The sequence below is a fragment of the Leopardus geoffroyi genome, chromosome B4, assembly GCF_018350155.1.
Source record: "Leopardus geoffroyi isolate Oge1 chromosome B4, O.geoffroyi_Oge1_pat1.0, whole genome shotgun sequence".
Lineage (NCBI taxonomy): Eukaryota > Metazoa > Chordata > Mammalia > Carnivora > Felidae > Leopardus > Leopardus geoffroyi.
In genome coordinates this window covers 132132047-132151371 of record NC_059341.1, presented here as the reverse complement: position 1 = coordinate 132151371, position 19325 = coordinate 132132047, and the positions used below count along the sequence as shown (strand labels likewise).

Here is a 19325-nt window from a genome sequence, read left to right as displayed (position 1 = left end):
TCCGGTTCACGGGAGTCTGGGGCACCACACGGTGAATCAGGGGTGAGCTTCCCGTCACTTTAGGAATGCAAGATAAATGCCACAGCGCGACGCCAGGGACAGGCGGGGCGCTGGTGGGGCGAGGGGGCTCCCCGAGGCCGGCCGGGATGCCTACCTCCTTCTCCAGCGCCTCGTGGCTGTCACGCGGGGGCCCGCGGCGCTCCCCGCGGCTTTGGTTGAGCAGGGCGGTGAGAGGCACCCGCTTGTTCTCCCGCAGGGGCAGCTTCTCCAGCTCCTGCCACTTCTTCTCAATCTCCTCACTGAGGCGGCTCTGCTGGTCCTCGGTCAGGGGGGCCCCCAGGCCCCGGCGCGGCGCCTCGCCGGTCGGCGTCTCCACGGGCCTGCCGTCCGTGGCCTCAAACCACTTGCGACGCTCCTCGGAGCGCTGCGCCAGGTCCCGCTCCAGCTCCTCCTGCTTGGCCGGGCGGTCGAGAGCGCGGGCCGGGGTGCGGGCCCGCTGCGGGGAGCCCTGAGTCAGCGGGGAGAGCTCCACGTAGTCCAGGGACTGCCGCTGCCCGTCCGCCTTCCGCGGGCCGCCCCGACCGATGACCTCAGAGCCCACCCGCTGCTCCCCCGCCTTCAGGGAGCCCTTCTGGGTGCTGTGCGGCGTGTTCTCCTTATTGCAGTCCGAGAGCCTAGGGTGCCAGCAGAGCCCCGTCAGGAGGGACGTGTGTGACGCTCGGCCCCCAAACCTGCGCTTCTGGAGCGCCACCCGTGTGCCAGGGCCCGGGGACAGACCCCGGTGGGGGAAGCAACCCAACCTAGAGGTTACAACTAGAGATTCATCATTAAAGGACCCTGGGAACCATCCCAGCTCCAACGCTTAGCAGCAGAGGGACCAGGAGAGCTGGCTTCCCTCCTTGACCCTCAGTGACCGCATCTGTAACATGGGACAGCGGTGCCTCTCACAGGATGGACGTGAGCACTAGGCGAGTGAATGTGCCTAAAGCAACCGCGAGCCCTTCGCCAAGGCTGATCAAAGTGTTATTACAAAGGTGCGGTTTGAGGCAGGGTCTTGGGTTCAAGAGGCTCACAGTGGAAAGGGGAAGATGCCCACGGTCACGGTTGAGGGGGCGAACAGTGACCTCTGGGTGCACGGAGCGCGAACGGTGGCAGTCGGCCCCTTCTTCCGTTACTTGCCCAGGCAAAAACTACGCCTCCCGGCGTCCCGTGCAGCTGTGGGGCCACGTGACTACATTCTGCCCAGTGGTGTGAGAGGCGGCACCCTTTCCAGGACCAAACGTGCCCTGGCCTGGCCCCTGGCTGGGACTCCGTGAGGACAGAGCCAAAGGTGGGAGTCGTGGGCCACGGAGCTGCCCCACCAGGCCTGGAGGGCACACCTCTGGATTGTTCTGGAGAGAGGAAGAAATCTCTCCCTTATTTATGCCACTGTGTTTGGGCCTTCTTTGTTACCGCAGCTGAGACTACAGACTAAGTAACAGTCGGGCTGCATAGACCTGCAGAGTCTACAGAGGGCTCCTGGGCACATCCCTCACGTGAAGGAGGGGCCACACGCAGCGTGACAGATACGGAATGTGAAACTCAGACAAGTAAGTGGCTGGCCGGACGCCGAACAGCCAAGGTATGGCCAGGTTGGGGGGCTCGTGCCGGGGGCCTCCCGATATCATACTCTGTTCCTGCTGTCCCACGGCTGCAATCCCCCGCCCCCCGCACAGGCGGCCAGGGTTCACACTGTATGCGGGTTCTGCCACCAGCTTACTCAGCCCTCCTACCCTCTAGTCACCTCCAGAGGGTGAGCTCCCCATCCAGACACCCTCTGCCTAACAGGCTTAGATGTAGCGGAGGGGGGTGAGGGGGGTGTCTCTGACTCACTGGCATCTTCTCCAAAGAGTCAAAGCCCCTTCCCACCTTTCAGGCTGCCGCAGAATATAAAGGCATGGCAGTCAAACCTCAAAGTATCTTCAGGGGGGTGCCAAGAACGCTCACTGACTGCCCTCTCTCCATTTTGTTGATGGAGAAACTGAGGCCCGGGAGGCACAGCCGCGGGGCCCTCTGGCGTGTGCCAGAACCCCACTCAGGGATGCAGGAGGAAGCGCCTCCCTCAAGGTCCCGCTCCAGCTCGGCACATACTTGGTGACATCCGGGGCAGAGGTTGGCCGCACGGTCTTCCTCAGAGCCTCGATCCAGTTTCGCCGGATACCCGAGGTCATGGCCGACAAGGTGTAGACAGCATCCTTGGTCTGCAAGTCCACCCCACGGGCAGGTTGCCACACGGCCAGCCCCACCGCTCCCTCGCCACCGTGCACCCCCAGGGAGGGTGGCCCGTCCCCCCCAGGAGGGCATCCGAGGTCCTGCGCCTGGGGATGAGCTCCCCTCCGCCAGCTGGCTCCAAGGTCTCCCCAACGTTCAGCCCCAGGGATAGCCGGGGTCTCCCCAGACACGCAAAGTGCCAGCGGCAGAGCTTCTGACTGGCTCTGAGGGCAGAGGCTCTAGGTGAACGAGTGAAGCCCATCACCCCCGATCAGGCCCCCCCCCGCGCCCCCCCCCCCCCCCCCCCCCCCCGCACAGAGTCTCACGTGGATCTGGAAGCCATAGTTGCGCTGCACCGCGTACTCGGTGACATCCGTGCAGGAGCGCAGGTCGATCTCGCCATCCAGCTCATCTGCCTGCCGCGGGAAGGCCACGACGGTCCATGATTTCCACTTTCCCCACCTAGGCCCCCCAAGCCCCTCCCAGGGACACCCCCCCACCCCAGCACCTGATGGCGGCAGGGAGCCTCCCCACTTTGTCTCACCTCCTCTGCGGTGGAGTCCCTGTAGTACTTAAGGCTTGAATCTGTCAGCACAAACCAATGCTTCTTCCACTGTGAAGGAGACGTGGCGGTGAGCGAGGGGATGGGGTGGCAGGGAGGGTGGAACGGAAGGGTGTGTGCGTGCACCACTCTACAGCTGTCCTGGGTCTGGCCAGGTCAACCGTGGGGGCCCCGGCCCCCTCAGCCGCCCTGTTGGGGGGCCAGGGGGGGAGGGGGACAGAGAAGAGTCAGAAAATCCAGATTTTGCAGCCTGGCCCTTCCAGGGGCAGCGTCTGTGAAAGGGGATGGCTTTTCCTCAGTGACCACACCTTCCCTGTCCTCCTGGGAGCCCTTCTCTGACTTGCTGACAGCAACATAGCCCTCCGGACCCTCTCCATCAAGATCACCAAGGCTCCTACAAGTGCACGACGCCCCGCCCCAGGGCAGACCAGGAAGGGGCTGTGACCTGTGTAAGACCATTCAGCTAGCAAGTCAGGGAGCAGAGCTTTGCGAGTCGTTTTCCCCATGGCCCTCTGGACCCCCTCAGTAACCAAGGACAAGTCTCCCAGAGTAAGACTGGAAGGTGGCCTGGCGGGGGGCGGGGGAGAGGTAGGTGTCTGAGCACTGGTCCTATTCTGTTTCTTGATCGGGTTGCTGGTTACACGCGTGTTCGGCTTGTGAGTGTGTTATCTGCACATTTATGATTTGGGCCCCTTTCTGCAGTGCCGCTCTCTGCTCCGGCGGGCGCTAGGCTGGCAGGACGCACAGCGAAGGGTAGGGGCACCACAACAGCCTGATGTTAAATGTGCCAAGCTCAGCCCGCCTCTGGGCTTCTGGCCATTCACTGGAATGCCAGTCAAGGTCCGCCCACCACCAGGGTCAGCACATATCACCCAGTCCTCAGCCCTCCGGGGGCTCCCCCACATCACCAAACTCCACCCACGTTGTTATTTCAAATATTTAGGCTTCTCTCCTCAAGAAATGGCAAGTTTTCAGGGGTGTGCTGGGATGACACTTTCAACTTCTTTCTACATGGCCTCCCTGAAGAAATAGGGGTTGAGCCTCCAAGAGACCTAGATTACAATGATTTTATCCCTTGCTGTGTGTCTTTGGTCAAGTATCTCGGCCTCTCTGAGCTCCACTCTTGGCACTTGTAAAGGAGGGCTGATAAGAAGGTCGGAAGTGTCTATCCCCCCCCTAGTCTATGACAGTTGAGGAGCTAGATGGAGTTCTATGGCCTTAGGCAGCCCAAGTTCTAGGCCTGGGTCTACCGAAGCGGTGACTAGGCCCGGAGGAGAAGTAAGCTTTGTGGGCCTGTCCCCTGTCCGTGCACCAAGGGGCTGGGCTGGCTGAACTCCCAGGGCCCTTCCAGCTCGGACATTCCAAAACCCTGTGAAAGAAGATGAGTAGTGGCCAGCTCTGGGTGGGGCCTGTAATCTCTGCCCTCCAGAGACCCTGGGTGGGGAGGCTGGGAAGGGTCACTGGCAGGGTGCCAGGCCTTGTGTGAGCCTGGAGCGTAGCCACCAGAGGACTGGCGAGCAGGCAGCAGGAACGGAAGGCTGTGGGCTGGAGGGAATAAAACATGTGGGGAGGAAACACAATGAGATTCCCTTTGGCTCCGGGCCCTCCCCGGCATGCGGGCTGCGTGCCGACCCGAGCCACGGGCGCATGCAGGACAGGGGTGGGGAGACGTCCCCTCCCAGGCTGAGCGGGCAGGAAGCCAGCTCCAGCTCCCAGACTCCATCAGCCTGGCAGCTGGAAGGGCAGAGCCAGCGACAGGCCGCTGTCCCTCCTAGTTCTGAGGATGGACACGTTAGAGACAGGGAAGGGTCATTAGCTGAGCTATAGCAGAGACCCTACACGGCCCGACCTCCCTGACCCTGCTGTCTACCCTGGAAAGAATCCTCGTTATCCATATGCCCATTTCATAGATGTGGACTTAACGTCTTCACAGACTCCACTTAAGTCCTTTGCAGAGGACGTAACCAGGGGAGCCCCAGGTGGGTGAGACTTCCGAGCCTGTGCTCTGAGACCCACTTCTAATGGGGAGGGAGAGGCTCCCGCATGGCTGAGTCTTGGGGAATCTGTAATGTCTCAGGCCAGATGATCTCTGTGAACCCCTCAGACCCAGTCAGGGTCATCAAGAGGGGAGAGGGCCCAGGGGCTCTCGGTGAGAGGAGGGGATGGGGCGTAGGGCGTGAGGGGCTAGGAGGCCTCTACCCCTGCCACCCTGTATGCCTGCAGACTGTCCCAGGGGGCCAAGATGACAGCAGCCTCTGCTTCCCACCCCCTCAGCCCAAGGCCCGCCCTGACCGCACGAGAAATGCCCGCCCTCAGGGTGCCCACTCTGAGCCCACCTGCACCCCTCCGCTCAGAGGCCAGGCTCTCTAGAGGCCTAGACAAGCTGCAGAAGCAGCTCAGACTCCCGGGCTGCCCCCAGAGACGCCCTGGGGCACTGAAGCTGCACAGGCCAAGCCCTCCCCTCTGACTGCAGCCCTCCTACCTCCCCAGGCTCGTCCAAGATCGACATCCATCCCTTCTTGAAGTTGAGCAGATCCGGCTATGGAGAGATAAGGAGGCACATAAGTTAGGCCCGGTGGAGAACCAACTGGGGCTGGGGAAGAAGGAGTGTTGTACCCATCCTGCCCCCTGAGTCCTGTGAGACTGAGGTCCTGGAAAGCCAGGAGAGGGGGCTGAGGGCCCAGGTAACCCCCAAATCCGGCCAGGCTCCCCAACCACTGAGATAGCCTTGGCCCCTATCCCCGACAACGTCTGAGAGCCAAGACGGCAGGCAGGGTGACTGGCACATCTACCACAGGTGGCCAGGCTCCCCTCCTGCCAGCCTACTTTCTCACCAAAGAGAGGGAGAGAGACCCCAGAGGGCTGAGAACAGCCTGAACCAGCAGGGCTGAGCAAACTGTCCAGTCGCTCTCACAAGGCCAGGAGGCCCATCAGGAAAATGCCTTAAAGGCCCCCCCCCCCCCCCCCCCCGACCCTCCTGTGGTCCAACCAGCCCCGCCCTGCCCTTTCCTTGTCCCCTGGAGACTCTGAAAGACTCACAGGCCCAGGGTGGGGTCAGATCTCCGGAAGGGCCAGGAAGATAGCACTTCGGTGGAGGCAAGCCCTACCTGCCGGGTGCTGCCCAAGGGGGCGCGGCCCCGGGGTCGGGGGGCTCCCAGCCGCTGCATGTTCCAGAGGCCTGTGAGCTAGGTACCCCCTCCCACCCCCACCTAGATGAAACAGATGCTCATCCGGGTGGTTTCTCTGGCCACGCCCATCTGGTGGGCGCCAGCCACCTGACCCTCCCTGCCCACCGGCAGACTTCTCTGTCGTGTCTAAGGCCTGGTCCCTCAGCAGAGTGTCAGCTTCTGCCCGCTGGCAGGGGGGAGAGCAGGGCGGGCCAAGCTGCGGGCAGGGAGGAGGTGGCCACCTGTCGCTATGGCCCTGAGCCCACCTATCAGTACCGTCATCACAGCCTCACCAGGCCAAGGTGTCTGGTTGCCTGGGAAGGAGCTTGCAGCTCGGCTCCGTGGGGTGGGCAGCAGAGACAGCAGCTGGAAACCGGAGCCACCTGACCTGGCCACCTCCCCTGACCCGCCTCCCTCCCCATTCTCCTCTTCCTCAGGTGGAGGAAGTGGCCTAAGAGGGGCTTGGCCCAGGGGCCTGGACATCCACAGCCAGCCACAGCCCAGGCTGTGCAGCCAGGGCCCCTGGATCTCAGCAGGCCAGCAGCCCCACCCCTGCAGGGCAGCCCCTCCCTGCATACCTGTCTGAGGGAGGGGATCCAGGCTCGGCTCAGAGCTGGGAAACCCTGGGGTTGTGTTTTTGCCCTGTCTCTCTCTATTCTTCCTCACCCTGTTCCCCACGAGTGCCAGAGGCTGCCCGGGGTGGTCCCAAGCGAAGACTGAAGATTGGTAGCTACACTCGGGGCCACCGAGTCACCTGGGTAACCTCCCTTCAGACCGGGACCTCCAGTGACCCCCAAGGTCTGGCCCACGGTGACTAGGCCTCGGCAAAAACCTGCTGAATAAATATCACTCCCCCACCCCCACCCCCCCCCTTTACCTTCCTGATCGAAATTCCTGTGCTTTGGGGGCAGTCTCCACCCTCACCCCCTGGCTCTGAGAAGTCAGGCTATCTGGGATGGCCCACAGAGCTGGCCTTGCTGTCCAGGGGAAAGCCCCTGGGAAGGACGAGCAGACCACCGGGCCATTCAGACTGGGCCAGGGCTGAGGGATCAGCCATAGGCTTCCAGAGCTGAGCAAGGGCTCCCCAGCTAGAATGACAGGCTGGGACCCCAAGGGGTGCCTGGGAAGCAGTGGGGGGAGAAGGGGTCCCTGTGACCTTCCCCTCCCTGAGCCCTGGCTGCCTAATGTAGCAAATGATGCTGGGGGTAGGGGTGCGGGGGATGGGGGTCCTGCCGTCCCCAAAGCTTTGTGAGAGGGCTGAATGAGCTACGTGTGGAGGAGCTCGGTGACCCTCCGGAAGCTGGTACAAACACACTACGAGCATGTCAGGTACGAGATGGGCACAGTGACCTTGGAGGGAGGAGGATGCCAATGTGAGATTTTAAACCTGCTGGCGGGAGCGGGGTGGGGGGTGGGGGGGTGGGGGGACAGCTCCTGCAGTCACCTGGGAACCTCTGTCCAGGGTCAAGAGGTCTGCTAGTCTAAATCTCTCATGCCACACCTCCACTCAGGCCCAGCCACCCTCCCTCCACCCAAGGCAGCTCACTTTCCCTTTGTCCCTTCAGGAGTACCGGCCAGCTCTCATGGCCTGCCCTCTCCTTCCTTTGGCCGTGGCCACAGCCGCGGCCACAGCTCAGCATTGCCTCCCACCCGCCTGGACCACTGACATGGCCTCCTCTAAGCACAGAGCCTCTCAAAAAGGCCTAGGGTCCCGAGTCGGCTCCGAACCTCCAGGGATGGCTCCAGGTGGTTTCAAACCAAGGTCCAGCTGCCTGATGGCACAGAGGCCGCAGCTCACCCTCCCAGCCCGGCCTCCCCTTCGTGTAGGGAACCCTGTTTTTATATCCCCACGTATGCTCTCCGATCCCCGGCACAGCGGGACTCCAGGCCCCTCCGCACCAGCCCGAGTCCTCCGCTTAAGTACCAGGCTTCCTCCTCCTCCATTGACCAGGCTAACCCCTACCCGCGCCTTAAGACCCAACTTAATTGCCACCTCTGAGGCCCCTTTCCCTGCACACAACACACACCAATGGCAGCTGCCCTCCCACAGCCTCTGTTGCATTTGTGATTATCGTGAAGCCAGTTACTTATCCCTCACAGGCTAGAGTAGAAGCAACTCCATTAGGGACATGCGCTGTTCACCCTCCAGGACCAAGGGGCTAAGGGAATGTTTGTTAAAAAAAAAAAAAAAATTAAAAAAAAAAAGCACATCAGGCACTGTTTTAGGCCAGGAAATCAGCTGCGATTGGGAGATGTGGCCCCTGCCCTGGTGGAACTCAGGAGACAGGCAATAAACAAGTGACAGGTATATAATCTGATGCCAGGCGGTGGCTTAGGGAATGAGGCCCCAAGGGCAGGGCTACACGGGGCTAAGGCAAAAAGAGGGGGAAGAGATCTTGACTCCAGGCCTTTAGGCATTTACCCATTCGCGGCCACTTTACCATTTGCTTCCTGCAGCTCTCTGAGCTCAGGGCTAGAGGTCAGGAGAGAGGGAAAGGGTGTGAAGAGGCCCAGGAGGGACACCAGGCTGGGGCAGGCTCAGGCATGAAGGCAGCCATGATGAACCCAGAAAGCACCGTCAGTGGTGATCATGAGCCGCCTCTCTGCTCCAAAACCTTTCTTGGCTCCCCAGTGTCCCTGACCAAAGCCTAAACCGCTTCTCCTGGCCTTGGAGGCTTTCCTTCCCAGGTCCCTTTTCTATGTTGTCACCACTCCCCAAACACGACCACCAGCCTTTGTCTACACTGTTCCCTCCCTCCGTCCATTTCCACCTGATAAAGTCCTACAATCGCAGCTGGGCATCTTCCTTTGGAAAGCCCCTTCGCACCACAGGGATATGCTGTCCCTCCTTCAAGTGCCCCCACACGTTCAACATGGGCTTTCTCAAGAGAGGCAGCTGTGTACATTTCTTATCTAGCCCCAGCGAGAAAACTGGGGCAGACCTAGATACAAATGCTGGCTCAGCCCAGGCCGAGCTATGTCACTTGGGGCATGTTACTTCCCCTGTCTACACCTCAGTGCTCTCACCTGTTAGATGGGGAGTTACAATCATCCTTAGAGGATCAACTCTGGTAGCATGAAAGCACCCAATTCAGGATCTGGCAGGCACCCAGTAGGCAATGCAACCACCCTCCCCGGGCCAAGGGCTTGGGGCCTGGGGTGGGCGGCCAGGACACTGACTCAGCTCCTCCCCCCACATCCCTCTGGCTCTCTGACCAAAGGGAGGCTGCTGACGACAGGAAGAGCCAGCAGGGAGGTGGCAGGATGTGCGGAGGCCGAGGAAGTCCAAGCAGCGGCCAGGTCATCACACTCTTAGGGGCAGGGGCCCTGAGGGCCCACCCCCAGCAGCCCAGCCCACTTCTTAGGGTCTCCACTAGCTTGAGGAAAGGGGATGTGCGCATGCGCAAACGCACCGCGCTCCACTCCATCACCCCACCCTCCAAGGCTGTCAGAGCCTCCCTAAGGCTCTAGCCAGAAACCAAAAGCAGCCCCGCCCCTCCTCTTCCAGAACATCACGGTCAAGGGGCCAGACTGACCTGAAAAGAGGCTACTCGTTCCTTTACGTTCAGGGTAAACTCGAGCAACTCACCACCGCCCCCCCCCCCCCCAACAAGCCTCGGTTTATCTAACTGTAAAATGGGAATAAAGGCCCACTCAATTGCGAGGCTCAGTATGATCATTAAGGCATAGGTATTGATGTAACCGGAGTAGTGCCTACCCCCAAGAGAAAGACAAATCTCTGCCATCGTGTCCCCCACCCCACTCGTGGGCTTGCTCCGAGCCAAGGCCCCAGTGCTGCTGCGAAGTGGCAAGCCGAGGAGAACACGGCGTCGTGCCACTTCGGAAATCCCAGCACGGGCTCCCGGACGGGGTGGGACGGGGCGGTCCCTTCTCACCCACTCAACCTCGGGCGCCCATGCGGGTAGGCAGTCCTCCCAGGCCTGGATCAGCGCGACCCATTCGAGCCGGGGAGCGCCCCTCTCCAGCCCTGGGCGAGACCCCACACCCAGGCCAGGCCCTTCTCCGCTCCTCCCACTGCCCGGAGCCCTGGGAGTCCCTACGGGCCTGGCAGCTTGGGAGAATCAGGTCAGGTCTTCACCAAGGGGGCTGGAGGGGTGGTGGAAAAGGGCCATCAGAAATTGTCCGTGACTGGTCCCACAAAAGTAGGCGGAGAGGGGACTGCCCAGGATAGGGAGTTCCCGTTTCCTCGGGGTCGCCGGGGCTCCTAGTCCGGAAAGGTGAGGAGGAGGCTGGGGGAAGTCGAGGCAGAACAGCCAGCTGGGGCCGCTGGGGTCGCCCTGTCTTCCGGCCGAGACCTCCTCTCGCCTTCGGGAAGTGAAGGGGGTGCCCAGGAGGGGAGCGGCTCGGCTGGGGCTCGGGCCGTCACTCTCCTCCCGGCCTGGGGCGCAGAAGGGCTGGCCCGGGGGGCGGGGGGGGGGCACTCACCGTCATGGCGGCGCCCCGGGGCGGCGGGAGCAGGAGGCAGGGAAGTGGAGAGGGCTCTCGGGCCGGGCCCAGCGGCGCGGGAATCCCGCCGCCGCCGCCGCCCCTCTCGGCTGCCCGCCGCCGCTCCTCCGGCCCTTCCCTTCCCCGGCGCTGCCCCGGCCCCTTCCATCCGCCCATAAAACTTTTTTTTTTTTTTTCAAACTTCCTGGGAGGACCCGGGAGGGCCAATGGGCGGCGAGGCAGCCGGGACAAACAGCCGCGGGGGCCGCGGGCGGACCAATGGGAGCGCGGGACGGGACGAGGGCGGGGCCTGCCGCGACGGGACGGGCGCGCGAGGGCGGTCGCGGCCGGCGGATGGGGGCGGAGGGAGTCGAGGGCCGGGCTCCCGCCCCGGGCGCGCTGGGAGGAAGGAAGGACCCTGCGTGCAGGTGACTCGGTCGGGCCCCGGCGCGGGAGTGCTGGGCGGGGACAGCCGGGTGTGGCACCCAGTCGCCCTGCGGTGGCTCCCGCGAGCCGCCGGACCGAGCGATGGGTCCACTCACTAAGGGCTCGGCGCCTCGGTTTGACGGAGACGTGGGCAATGCAGCCAGTACTAACAACTCAGCAGGTCCCACTCGCCGAGCCCCGCTCATGACCTGTGTAATCTAATTTCGTCCTCACCACAGACCTGACAGGGAGGTGTCCTTGTCCCCCTTTTACTAATGAGAAAACGGAGGCTCAGAGAGGTGAGCCGACTTGGCCAAGGTCACACAGTAAGAAGAGACGGGATTCCTAGCACGGAATCTAAGCACAAAGCGAGTTCTGGAATGGTAGGGCCTTCTCCAAATGGCCCCTCCGTACGAGCGGGTCTTTCTCGGCTTGAGAACCCCATTTTGGGTTCTTGGATGTGGGCGTACACACTTTTCTCACATTCCCAGCACTTGGCAGTTTGTAAGAGGCCTTTTCGCCCGCAGGAGCTCATCTGAGCTTCGTAGCGGAGGACGGACCTTCGTGGAATTTGTTGAAAATGCAGTGGCTGCTTGTGTGGCATGGTGATTCAAACCCTGCAGTTACCTGAAGCAAAGTATTACTTACCCTCTCTGGGCCTCAACTTCACCCTCTGTAAAAGGGGAGAATGCTACTATCGCCTGATGTTCCTGTAAGGATTAATTGTTAATTTAAGTCACCCCCCTAGAACGTCCCCTTTATCCTTAGTCAGCTATTTTTAGGTGGGGAGGCAGGGGAGCTTGGAGTAACTGCCATTCCAATTTTCTGCCGTCTCAATTTGGGGTTCAGACTTTATTGCTTTCATAGCTATAATTGCTCTCCCCATTTCCCAGATAAAGAAATGGAGGGCCAGGGGCTGAAGTTCTTTCCTAGCATTTCCCTCTGTGTGTCTCTCCTCCACCCTGAGGCATGAGGCCAAGGATAAGCCTATCTTCCTTTAGACACTGGCCTTGCTGTCTCCACGGGCTGAGTTTTCCCGCTCTCCCCTCTACCTCACTTAGGCATTTGGTCCTTGGGAGAGTGAGTGAATAAACAGAAGACCTCACCTACCACCACCCGTGCCCTGGTCCCGTGGCTCCCGACCAGCCTCCTTGCTGGTTTCCTGGCCTCTGGGACTCCTTTCAGTGCCCTCAACCCAGTGATCAGTTCACTCCCCTGCTCAAAGTTCAACAGTGCTAATAGATCAGCTCTGCATTCTTGTTGCAGGCGGTCAGCAGCCATCAGAATCTGACCCCTGCCTGCTGTCCTCCATCATTGCCCACACACGTTTTACATGCTAGGGATACATAACACTGGACTGCTGCGAATTCCCAGAATAAACCAGGTCCTTTGTACCTCAGATGGGACGGCACATGTTGTTCTCTGCAGGGTCTGGAACAGCTTCTCTTCCTGTCCTCTGTGCCCCGACACACACATACAATCCGCACCCCCCCCCCTCTCCCGCCCCTCCTTCCCCTCTCTCCAAATGTTCGTTTGCCTGGAAAATTCCTTCTTCTCACCCTCCAGGTCTCAGTCCAAAGGAAGCCGGGGTGCCCCCAGCCCAGAGGTAGAAACGCCTTGTCCGCTGCTCCCTGCATCTGGACATTCCGCCACTAAAATGATGACCACACTGTGTTCTAACCAGTTACGTGTCAGTGTCCTCACCAAACTGAGCTTCCTGTGGGCACAGAGTGTTTTTGCCTAGATCTCGGAGTCCACAGTAGGTCCTCAGTAAACATAAGTCAAATGAGCGAATGCACAAATGGAGAAATGACTCCCTTGCCACATCTTGTCCTAGTGGGACAGAGATGGGACAGACTCAGGGACCCAGGAGTGAGTTATTAAACAGAGCCACCAAACGTGGGGGTTATCCATCCATCCAACCGTTGTTAAACTTGACTCTACTGAGGATAGCAGCATGAGGCTCAGAGAGGGCCACAACGTCCCAAAGCCGTACAACTCAGAGACAGAACTCAAGCCCAGGTTTCCTGGCTTTTGACCTTGGAGAGCGATGTCACCCTCCGACCCAAGAGACGTTTGAAGCTGCTCTAAGTAACCGTCTGGGAGACTCCGCTGGCAGTTCCGTCCCATAGCTCTTGATTTGCCTCATTCCCAGATGAGAAAACGGCTGCACACCCACTCAGCCTCAGTTACCGCATCTGTCTAACGGGGAAAAAAATCTGTGGGGATTCTCGGGGCTGCAAGGAGGGCTTGGAGATCAGGATGCCCAGAGATGGGAGGGTTCACATCTCAGCTCTGCCCCTTGTGTGACCTAGAACAAGTCGTTTTTTTCCTCAGTGCCCTTCATTTCCTTCTGTAAGACGGACAACACGAACCGTACTTCGTATGCCCGGTGGTGAGGATTAAATGCAATCAGGCAGGCCATGCACCGAACCCCGAGCTGAACACAAACTAGGGGCCAAATACATGCTGGTTATCATCACCAGCACCATTGTCCCAGGTGCCTTTCCCCGTTTCTCTCCCCTTCTCTCCACCAGGGACTTACCTGCTCCCTCCTGCCAGACCGGCTGCATGTTGGTGATCTTTAGTTAGTGTGACAAGGTAATTCCCGCCCATGGCTCGAAGGTACCACTCTGCCCAGATAACCGTGTTTGTCCCATCCACCCGAGTGCCCTAACCCCCAAAGAGCAGCAGAGTGGAAGTTAGGAAGCGGGTGGGAAAAGTTAGTGTTTGGACGCCCCGAACCGTCACACCTCTGTGCCTCCTGATCTCCCTGAGCCCTCTCTGCAGCCCTGAGCGTCGCTATAGATTCTGCCCCATTAAACAGATGTGGCAACTGAGGCGTGGGGTGGGTTAGCTGCAGCCAGTCTCTGATCTAAGAATGAGGAAAATCAGCAGGAGGCCGACTCCCCTCAACCCGAGCCGTGCAACTCCAGCTCACCTCCCTGAGCCTCGGTCCCTTCATCTGCAAAGTGGGTTATACTGTCTCTAACGTGCCCAGCCTCGTGCTGGACCCAGAGCCAACGAGAGAGTACAGGAGTCATCCTGTCAACAAGAGAAGAGACCCCACGCGCCTGCCAGTGGCCCCTGGAGAGACCAGGCCCCTTCTCTCTGCTGCGAAGGGGGCAGGAGGAAGCGAGTCACAGCTGCCTGCCCTCCCTGCCCCTGAGGAAACCCTGAACCAGAGGCCTAAGTGTTTACAGCCCTCTCTGGGCAGGGGGTAGGTTACGTAATGCCAGATGTTTGTGAAACTGGCTGAGACCCAGGTCTGAGACACACTTTGCAATCCCAGAGCCCCCCCTCAGGCCATCCCTCCCTCCCTCCCCCCAACCTGACTCCCCTTGGCTCAGTTGCTGCTTGGCCACTTTCAGCTGTATAGATTATTCAACCCCCCCCCTCACCCTGAAAACTGAAAACAGCCCCAGCCCCGTCCTGGAGGTGGGATTCTCCTTTCTCATGTGGGAGCCCCAATTCCCTCCTCTCAGCCCCCACTTTCCCTCCTTTGACTAACGCCAACCTCCTTCCTCCCCTCCCCCTCTCTCCCACCCTCATCCCTCCCACCCCGCTGGAGCCAGCCTACCCTTTGCCACCTGAGGACCCCCAGAGACAGCAGGAACGGATTGAACAGCGTGGGAACGTCCCCGGGCATCCGCCATGAGGTCACCAGTCGGCCCTTGAGTGGGCTCCCAGCCTTGCCCTCCGCTGGCCTCTTGTCTGCCTGTCAAACAGGGTCCAGTGTTGGCCCCCAGGTCCCTTTGGTGGGATGGGGGTGGGGGGTCTCTGACTACAGTCTCCCCTGCCTTTTCTGCCATGCCTACCTGGAAGGCCCAGAGCTCTCATCTTTCTTATCTCACAGAGCTGCCAAGAAAAGAGCTTGCTAACTCATTCACACTACGGGGTGTTTGGCTGATAGGGCTCTTGGGGCTCAGCACCTTTGGGGACGTGCACTTCACCCCCTAAAGCCAAACCACAGGTGGCCAGTAGGAAGGAGGGGAGTACACGCCCCACATGTGCGTTCAGCCTGCATAGGGTTTTCAGATTGTTTTGCATTAGGTTCCAACGTTAAATAATCAAGAGACTGACGTATAACTACATATTTCCAGTTTCTCAAGGTAGAAGACCTCTGGGCCCATCTTCCCCGTGGCGTCAACCCGTGTGGCACCAAGAGGTCACACAAGTGCCCCTAATCTCTATCCCGCGTCCGCCTACTCTCCCCATTTTATGAAAGGAAGGAATCACAGACTTCTGCAGCCACTCCCAGCAAGGTCCCCGAATGCACCCCCTTTGCAGTCATCCTTGTTGGGGAAACAGGCCCCAAGAAAGCAGAAGCATTTACCCAAAGTCCCATAGCAGCTTACTGGCAGAGAGGTAGGCCAGAGCCCAGGGGTCCCCACTCTTCGGGGTCCAGAGCTTATCCGTCGGTGGGGAGTAAGGGCTTTGGGGGAAGGAGTCCGCTCCCCACCTTGCCACCACATTCCCCCAGCAGGGCCCCGGGCCACTAGACCAGGAGCTCCACGCGCTCCAATTTACTTCTGGCCCACACCCAGGCAAGCAGAAAGCGCTCACTAAGTGTACGTGAATAAATGAATGAATGAATCGATGAACGAACGAACGAGCAAACGAACGAGGCAGTTACCAGCTCTGTCCGATCCAGGTCGCCTGGGGATGGACTGAGAGGTTTCCACGTTGGTGGGATGGGCCCGTCTCGTGGAGATTAGAGGGGGACCCCTATATTGCTATTTCCGGTTCGTTCACGAAGCTCTGGCCCCAGGAAGTATGAAGAAATGACCCAGAAAGAGGAAGAAGCAAAATTGCCAGAGCCCCTGTGAGAGCTGGAAGCGCCTTTAGTGACCAGTGTTCTGTCTCCTCCCCTTTCACCGACGGGGACACTGGCCACCAAGCAATTAGAGTCCTGCTGCTGCCTCAGGAGGCCACGCGGCGGGTCAGGACAGAGCCAGGAAGCAACATCCAGGCAGCATCGGGACCGCGGGATGGGGGTCCTGAGCCCCAGGTTCTCATTTGAGGTCAGCCGCTGCCTGGCTTGTGTGACCTGGGATGACGCTCCTGCCCCTCGTTTCCTCCTCTGCAATGAGGGCCTGGGCAGAATCGCCCCAGCTCTGATTAGCGGCAGGGCCAGAATGGGGGTTCCAGGCTGCCAGGCAGACGCCCCCCTCTCACTCTCTTTTCTGGAGGCAGCACCCGGAAACAGCGGAACCAGAGCAGGATGAGGAAAGCATAGCCCCCAAGCGGCCCGTCTCCTCCCTGCCTCCTTGCCCCAGGCTGTCAGCTCTGACCTCACCTCTCTGGAGGCTGAGGGTGATGAGAACAGTCTGTTTGGCAGGTTGTGGGGAGGGGAGGGGGGGGGGGCACAGCGCTGTGCTCCAGCTGCTGCCTGGCCTTCCAGCAGCCTCGCTGGGTCCCACCCCCTGCACACATCCCTCCCGCCCCGAAGGATCCTGGAGACCGTCCAGGCTCAGCTGACTGCCGCACCTCCTCGGCCCTCTTCAGCGGTTCTCTGGCTCCAGCTCCTGGAATCCCTTACGCTTTCTCCCGGCCTGCCCAGCCCTCCAGAACCAGAAGGACCTTACCTTCAGAGACCATCAGGCTCAAACTGCCATTTACCCAGAAAAACGGGAGCGGCTTTTCAGGGTGTCCTAGCAAGTCAAAAGCAGAGCCCCAGGCTTCTGACCCCCGGATCATTTACCTGCCCCGGTCCCCAAGCCAAAAGATGGCTCTGCGGCCCAGCCCCCCTGGAGCCCCTCTCTCAAGGCCCTACCATGCACACAGATGACCCCCATGGCAGAGCCAACCCCGGTCTGGACGACCCTAGAGCGTATCAGAGGACCTCAGCCCGCCTCCAACCTGATTTCCCTTCCCCTTCACCTCCCTGTGTGCCCACACCCATGACCCAACTACCGAATCTGCCTGCTTCTGGTCGGTCAGTGAGTCTTGGCCTTTGCTTGGTTCTGATTCCGCAGGCTCCTCTGATTGGAACTGGAGGTAAGAAGGAACAAAGCTTAGCCCAGGTTATTCGCCAGGTTCCATTCACCTATCCACCTTCTTACCCATGCATCCAACATCTATCTAGCATCCCACATCAATAGATGCATGTATCATCCATCCAACTGTCCAACGTCTACCTTACGTTCTCCACTCACTAACCCATCCAGCATCCATTATCCCACTCATACATCCAGCCTCTATGTATCCATGGTCTACCCATCCATCCTGCAGCCAAGTATCCTTTCTCAACCCATACAACATCCATTCGCCACCCATCATCCGTACTCCACGTTTACCTATCCACACACCATCCATCCATCCGTTCATGTTCCACTCATGTTCATCCATCAATCCATCCGTCGCCCCATCTATCATCCAAGCAAACATTATCTATCCAACACCTGTTATCTGCTCCACCCTCACCCATCTAACTTTCCATCCAGCATCTTTTTATCATTTATCATATCTGTGTATCTGTCCATCACCCATTTACACATCCGCCGTCCATCATTCATCCATCATCCCCCCCCCGCCCCCCCCGCTAACCCACCCATCCTCCATTTGTGTCTTGCAAGCACCGATCACTCATCCATTGGGGCTGAGCTCCTCCCGTGTGTCTGGCCAGGGGCTAGAAGTGCAGAGATAAAGTAGGCACAGCCCCTGCCCTCATGGAGCTCATCTTTCTTAAGGAGGAATGACAGCTGAGTGTGACCAGATGGAGGGCAGCAGGACCACCAAGCCCGGAAGAGAAACATTACCAACCCCAAAGTGGGGTGGCTGTTCAGGGAGGGGACCTCAGAACAGGGCACCTGATCTAAGACCTAAACGATGAACAAGTGTCTGGTGAGTGAAGAGAGGGAAGGGAAGAGCATCGTAGGCAATGGGAACAGCATGTGCAAAGGCGGGGAGATGCCCCTGGAGAGCTCTGTAGCCGGCTCAGTAAAGTAGAGAGCAAATCTGGGCCAGAAGGAAGGCCAGGAGGAAGCCATGCCAAGGATTTTCATAGAGGGTGGCCAACTGGAGCCCCAGTGACAGCAGCTTCTTGGGCGGGGGGGGGGGGGGGGCTCCAAGCCCCCCAGCCCCCCTTTGACCAGGAGGGTAGGACCAAGCTGGTTCATCTCTGCAAATCTCGGGTCTGTGCATTGAGTTGACTAGAGAATAGATTGATAAAAGCCTCAGGGAAATACAGGGGAGGGGGCTCCCCAGTATGGCCATGGGCTCAGAGGCTTCACCAACATGGCCGTTAAAAGCGCGGGCTCTGGAGTTAAAGGTTTGATCCGATTTCTCACAACGTATACATGTGTGACTTCCGGCAAATGGCGGACTAAGGCTGAGCCTCGGGTCAGGCTGAGGCATATAGATGGCAAAGCACGTAAAACACCAAGCCCAGGGCCCGGCACACTGGAAACCCTCCCCTGTCATCCAGGAGGGAGGCAGCATTGGGCTGCACATCAAGGAAGTGAGGGGGCTTGGATGAACGAGCAGGAGCCTCCATATCACGCCAGTGGGTACCTATGAGGGAAGAAGGTGGTCCCATTGTACAGGGTAAGACCAGGGCAAGAGAGGCCGGGTGCCCAAACCACACGCTGCATTCCCAGTGAGCTGAGGCCAGGTTGCCCGGCCTTGGCCTCCAGGACCCTCCCTGCCCACCATCTTCAGGTAGACCCTCCGGGCAGCACCAGAGTACCACTGACCCTGTGACCCTGCCCCTGAGCCAAGGAGGCAGGCAAGGGACTTGGTGAGCTCCTACTATGTGCCAGGCCCCAGACCTGCACATAGTAGGCCCTCATTTAACTAGCCTGTCTTAGCACTCAACTCAACCCAATGAGCATTTGTACAACCTCTTCTCTGTGCCCGAGAGGAGCTGTAGGGGCCAGAAAGGGGTAAGTGAAGCTGTCCTACATTTGAGGAACTTAGAATACAGAAGGGAGGGACGCCTGGGTGGCTCAGTCCGTTGAGTGTCCGACTTCAGCTCAGGTCATGATCTCACCACTCATGAGCTCGAGCCCCGCATCGGGCTGTGTGCTGACAGCTCAGAGCCTGGAGCCAGCTTTGGATTCTGTGTCCCCCTCTCTCTCTCTGCCTCTTCCCCACTCGTGCTTTGTCTCTCTCTCTCTCAAAAATAAATAAAGATTAAAAAAAAAAAAAAAGAATACAGCAGGAAAGTCAGGGGGACTTGACCACACTGGTTGCCGTCCCAGCCAGGGTCAGGTAAGAGCCATCGGAGGCAACACAAGCCAAGGACTGTGCAGCCAGGAAGGGAGAATGCCTGGTCAGAGCACCTTGCTTGAAGCGGTCCACCCCTGCCCCAGCCCTTCCTAGCTGTGCGATCTTAAGTGGCTTAACCTCTCTGAGTATCAGTTTCCTTATCTGTAAATAAACAGTGCCTTTCTCATCAGGTTGCTATGGAAATTGAATGAGGAAAACACCCACAAAACATTCAGACCGGGGCTTAGCATCTAGTAAATGCT

General features: G+C 59.4%; 1 protein-coding gene and 1 long non-coding RNA gene across 4 annotated transcripts in view; one reads left to right on the top strand and one right to left on the bottom strand.

Moving 5' to 3' along the window:
- LOC123591593 (TRIO and F-actin binding protein) overlaps positions 1 to 19325 on the bottom strand; it is a 53069-nt gene that overhangs the window by 11467 nt on the left and 22277 nt on the right. Inside the window, exons 3-10 of one of the 3 annotated variants that reach the window (XM_045466080.1) lie at positions 17405 to 17482; positions 16768 to 16845; positions 14432 to 14569; positions 5295 to 5351; positions 2795 to 2863; positions 2577 to 2666; positions 2131 to 2240; positions 155 to 674 (exon numbers count right to left, since the gene is read on the bottom strand). In XM_045466080.1, the coding sequence (XP_045322036.1) occupies positions 155 to 674; positions 2131 to 2240; positions 2577 to 2666; positions 2795 to 2863; positions 5295 to 5351; positions 14432 to 14569; positions 16768 to 16845; positions 17405 to 17482 (1140 nt within the window). Of the gene's footprint in view, positions 1 to 154; positions 675 to 2130; positions 2241 to 2576; positions 2667 to 2794; positions 2864 to 5294; positions 5352 to 10425; positions 10618 to 14431; positions 14570 to 16767; positions 16846 to 17404; positions 17483 to 19325 lie in introns of those variants that run through there. The other 2 variants (XM_045466082.1, XM_045466081.1) reach the window with 2 other exon arrangements.
- LOC123591594 lies at positions 10773 to 12249 on the top strand. The gene is made up of 2 exons (XR_006709418.1): positions 10773 to 10853; positions 11913 to 12249. It is a non-coding gene; the product is annotated as an uncharacterized LOC123591594 (long non-coding RNA).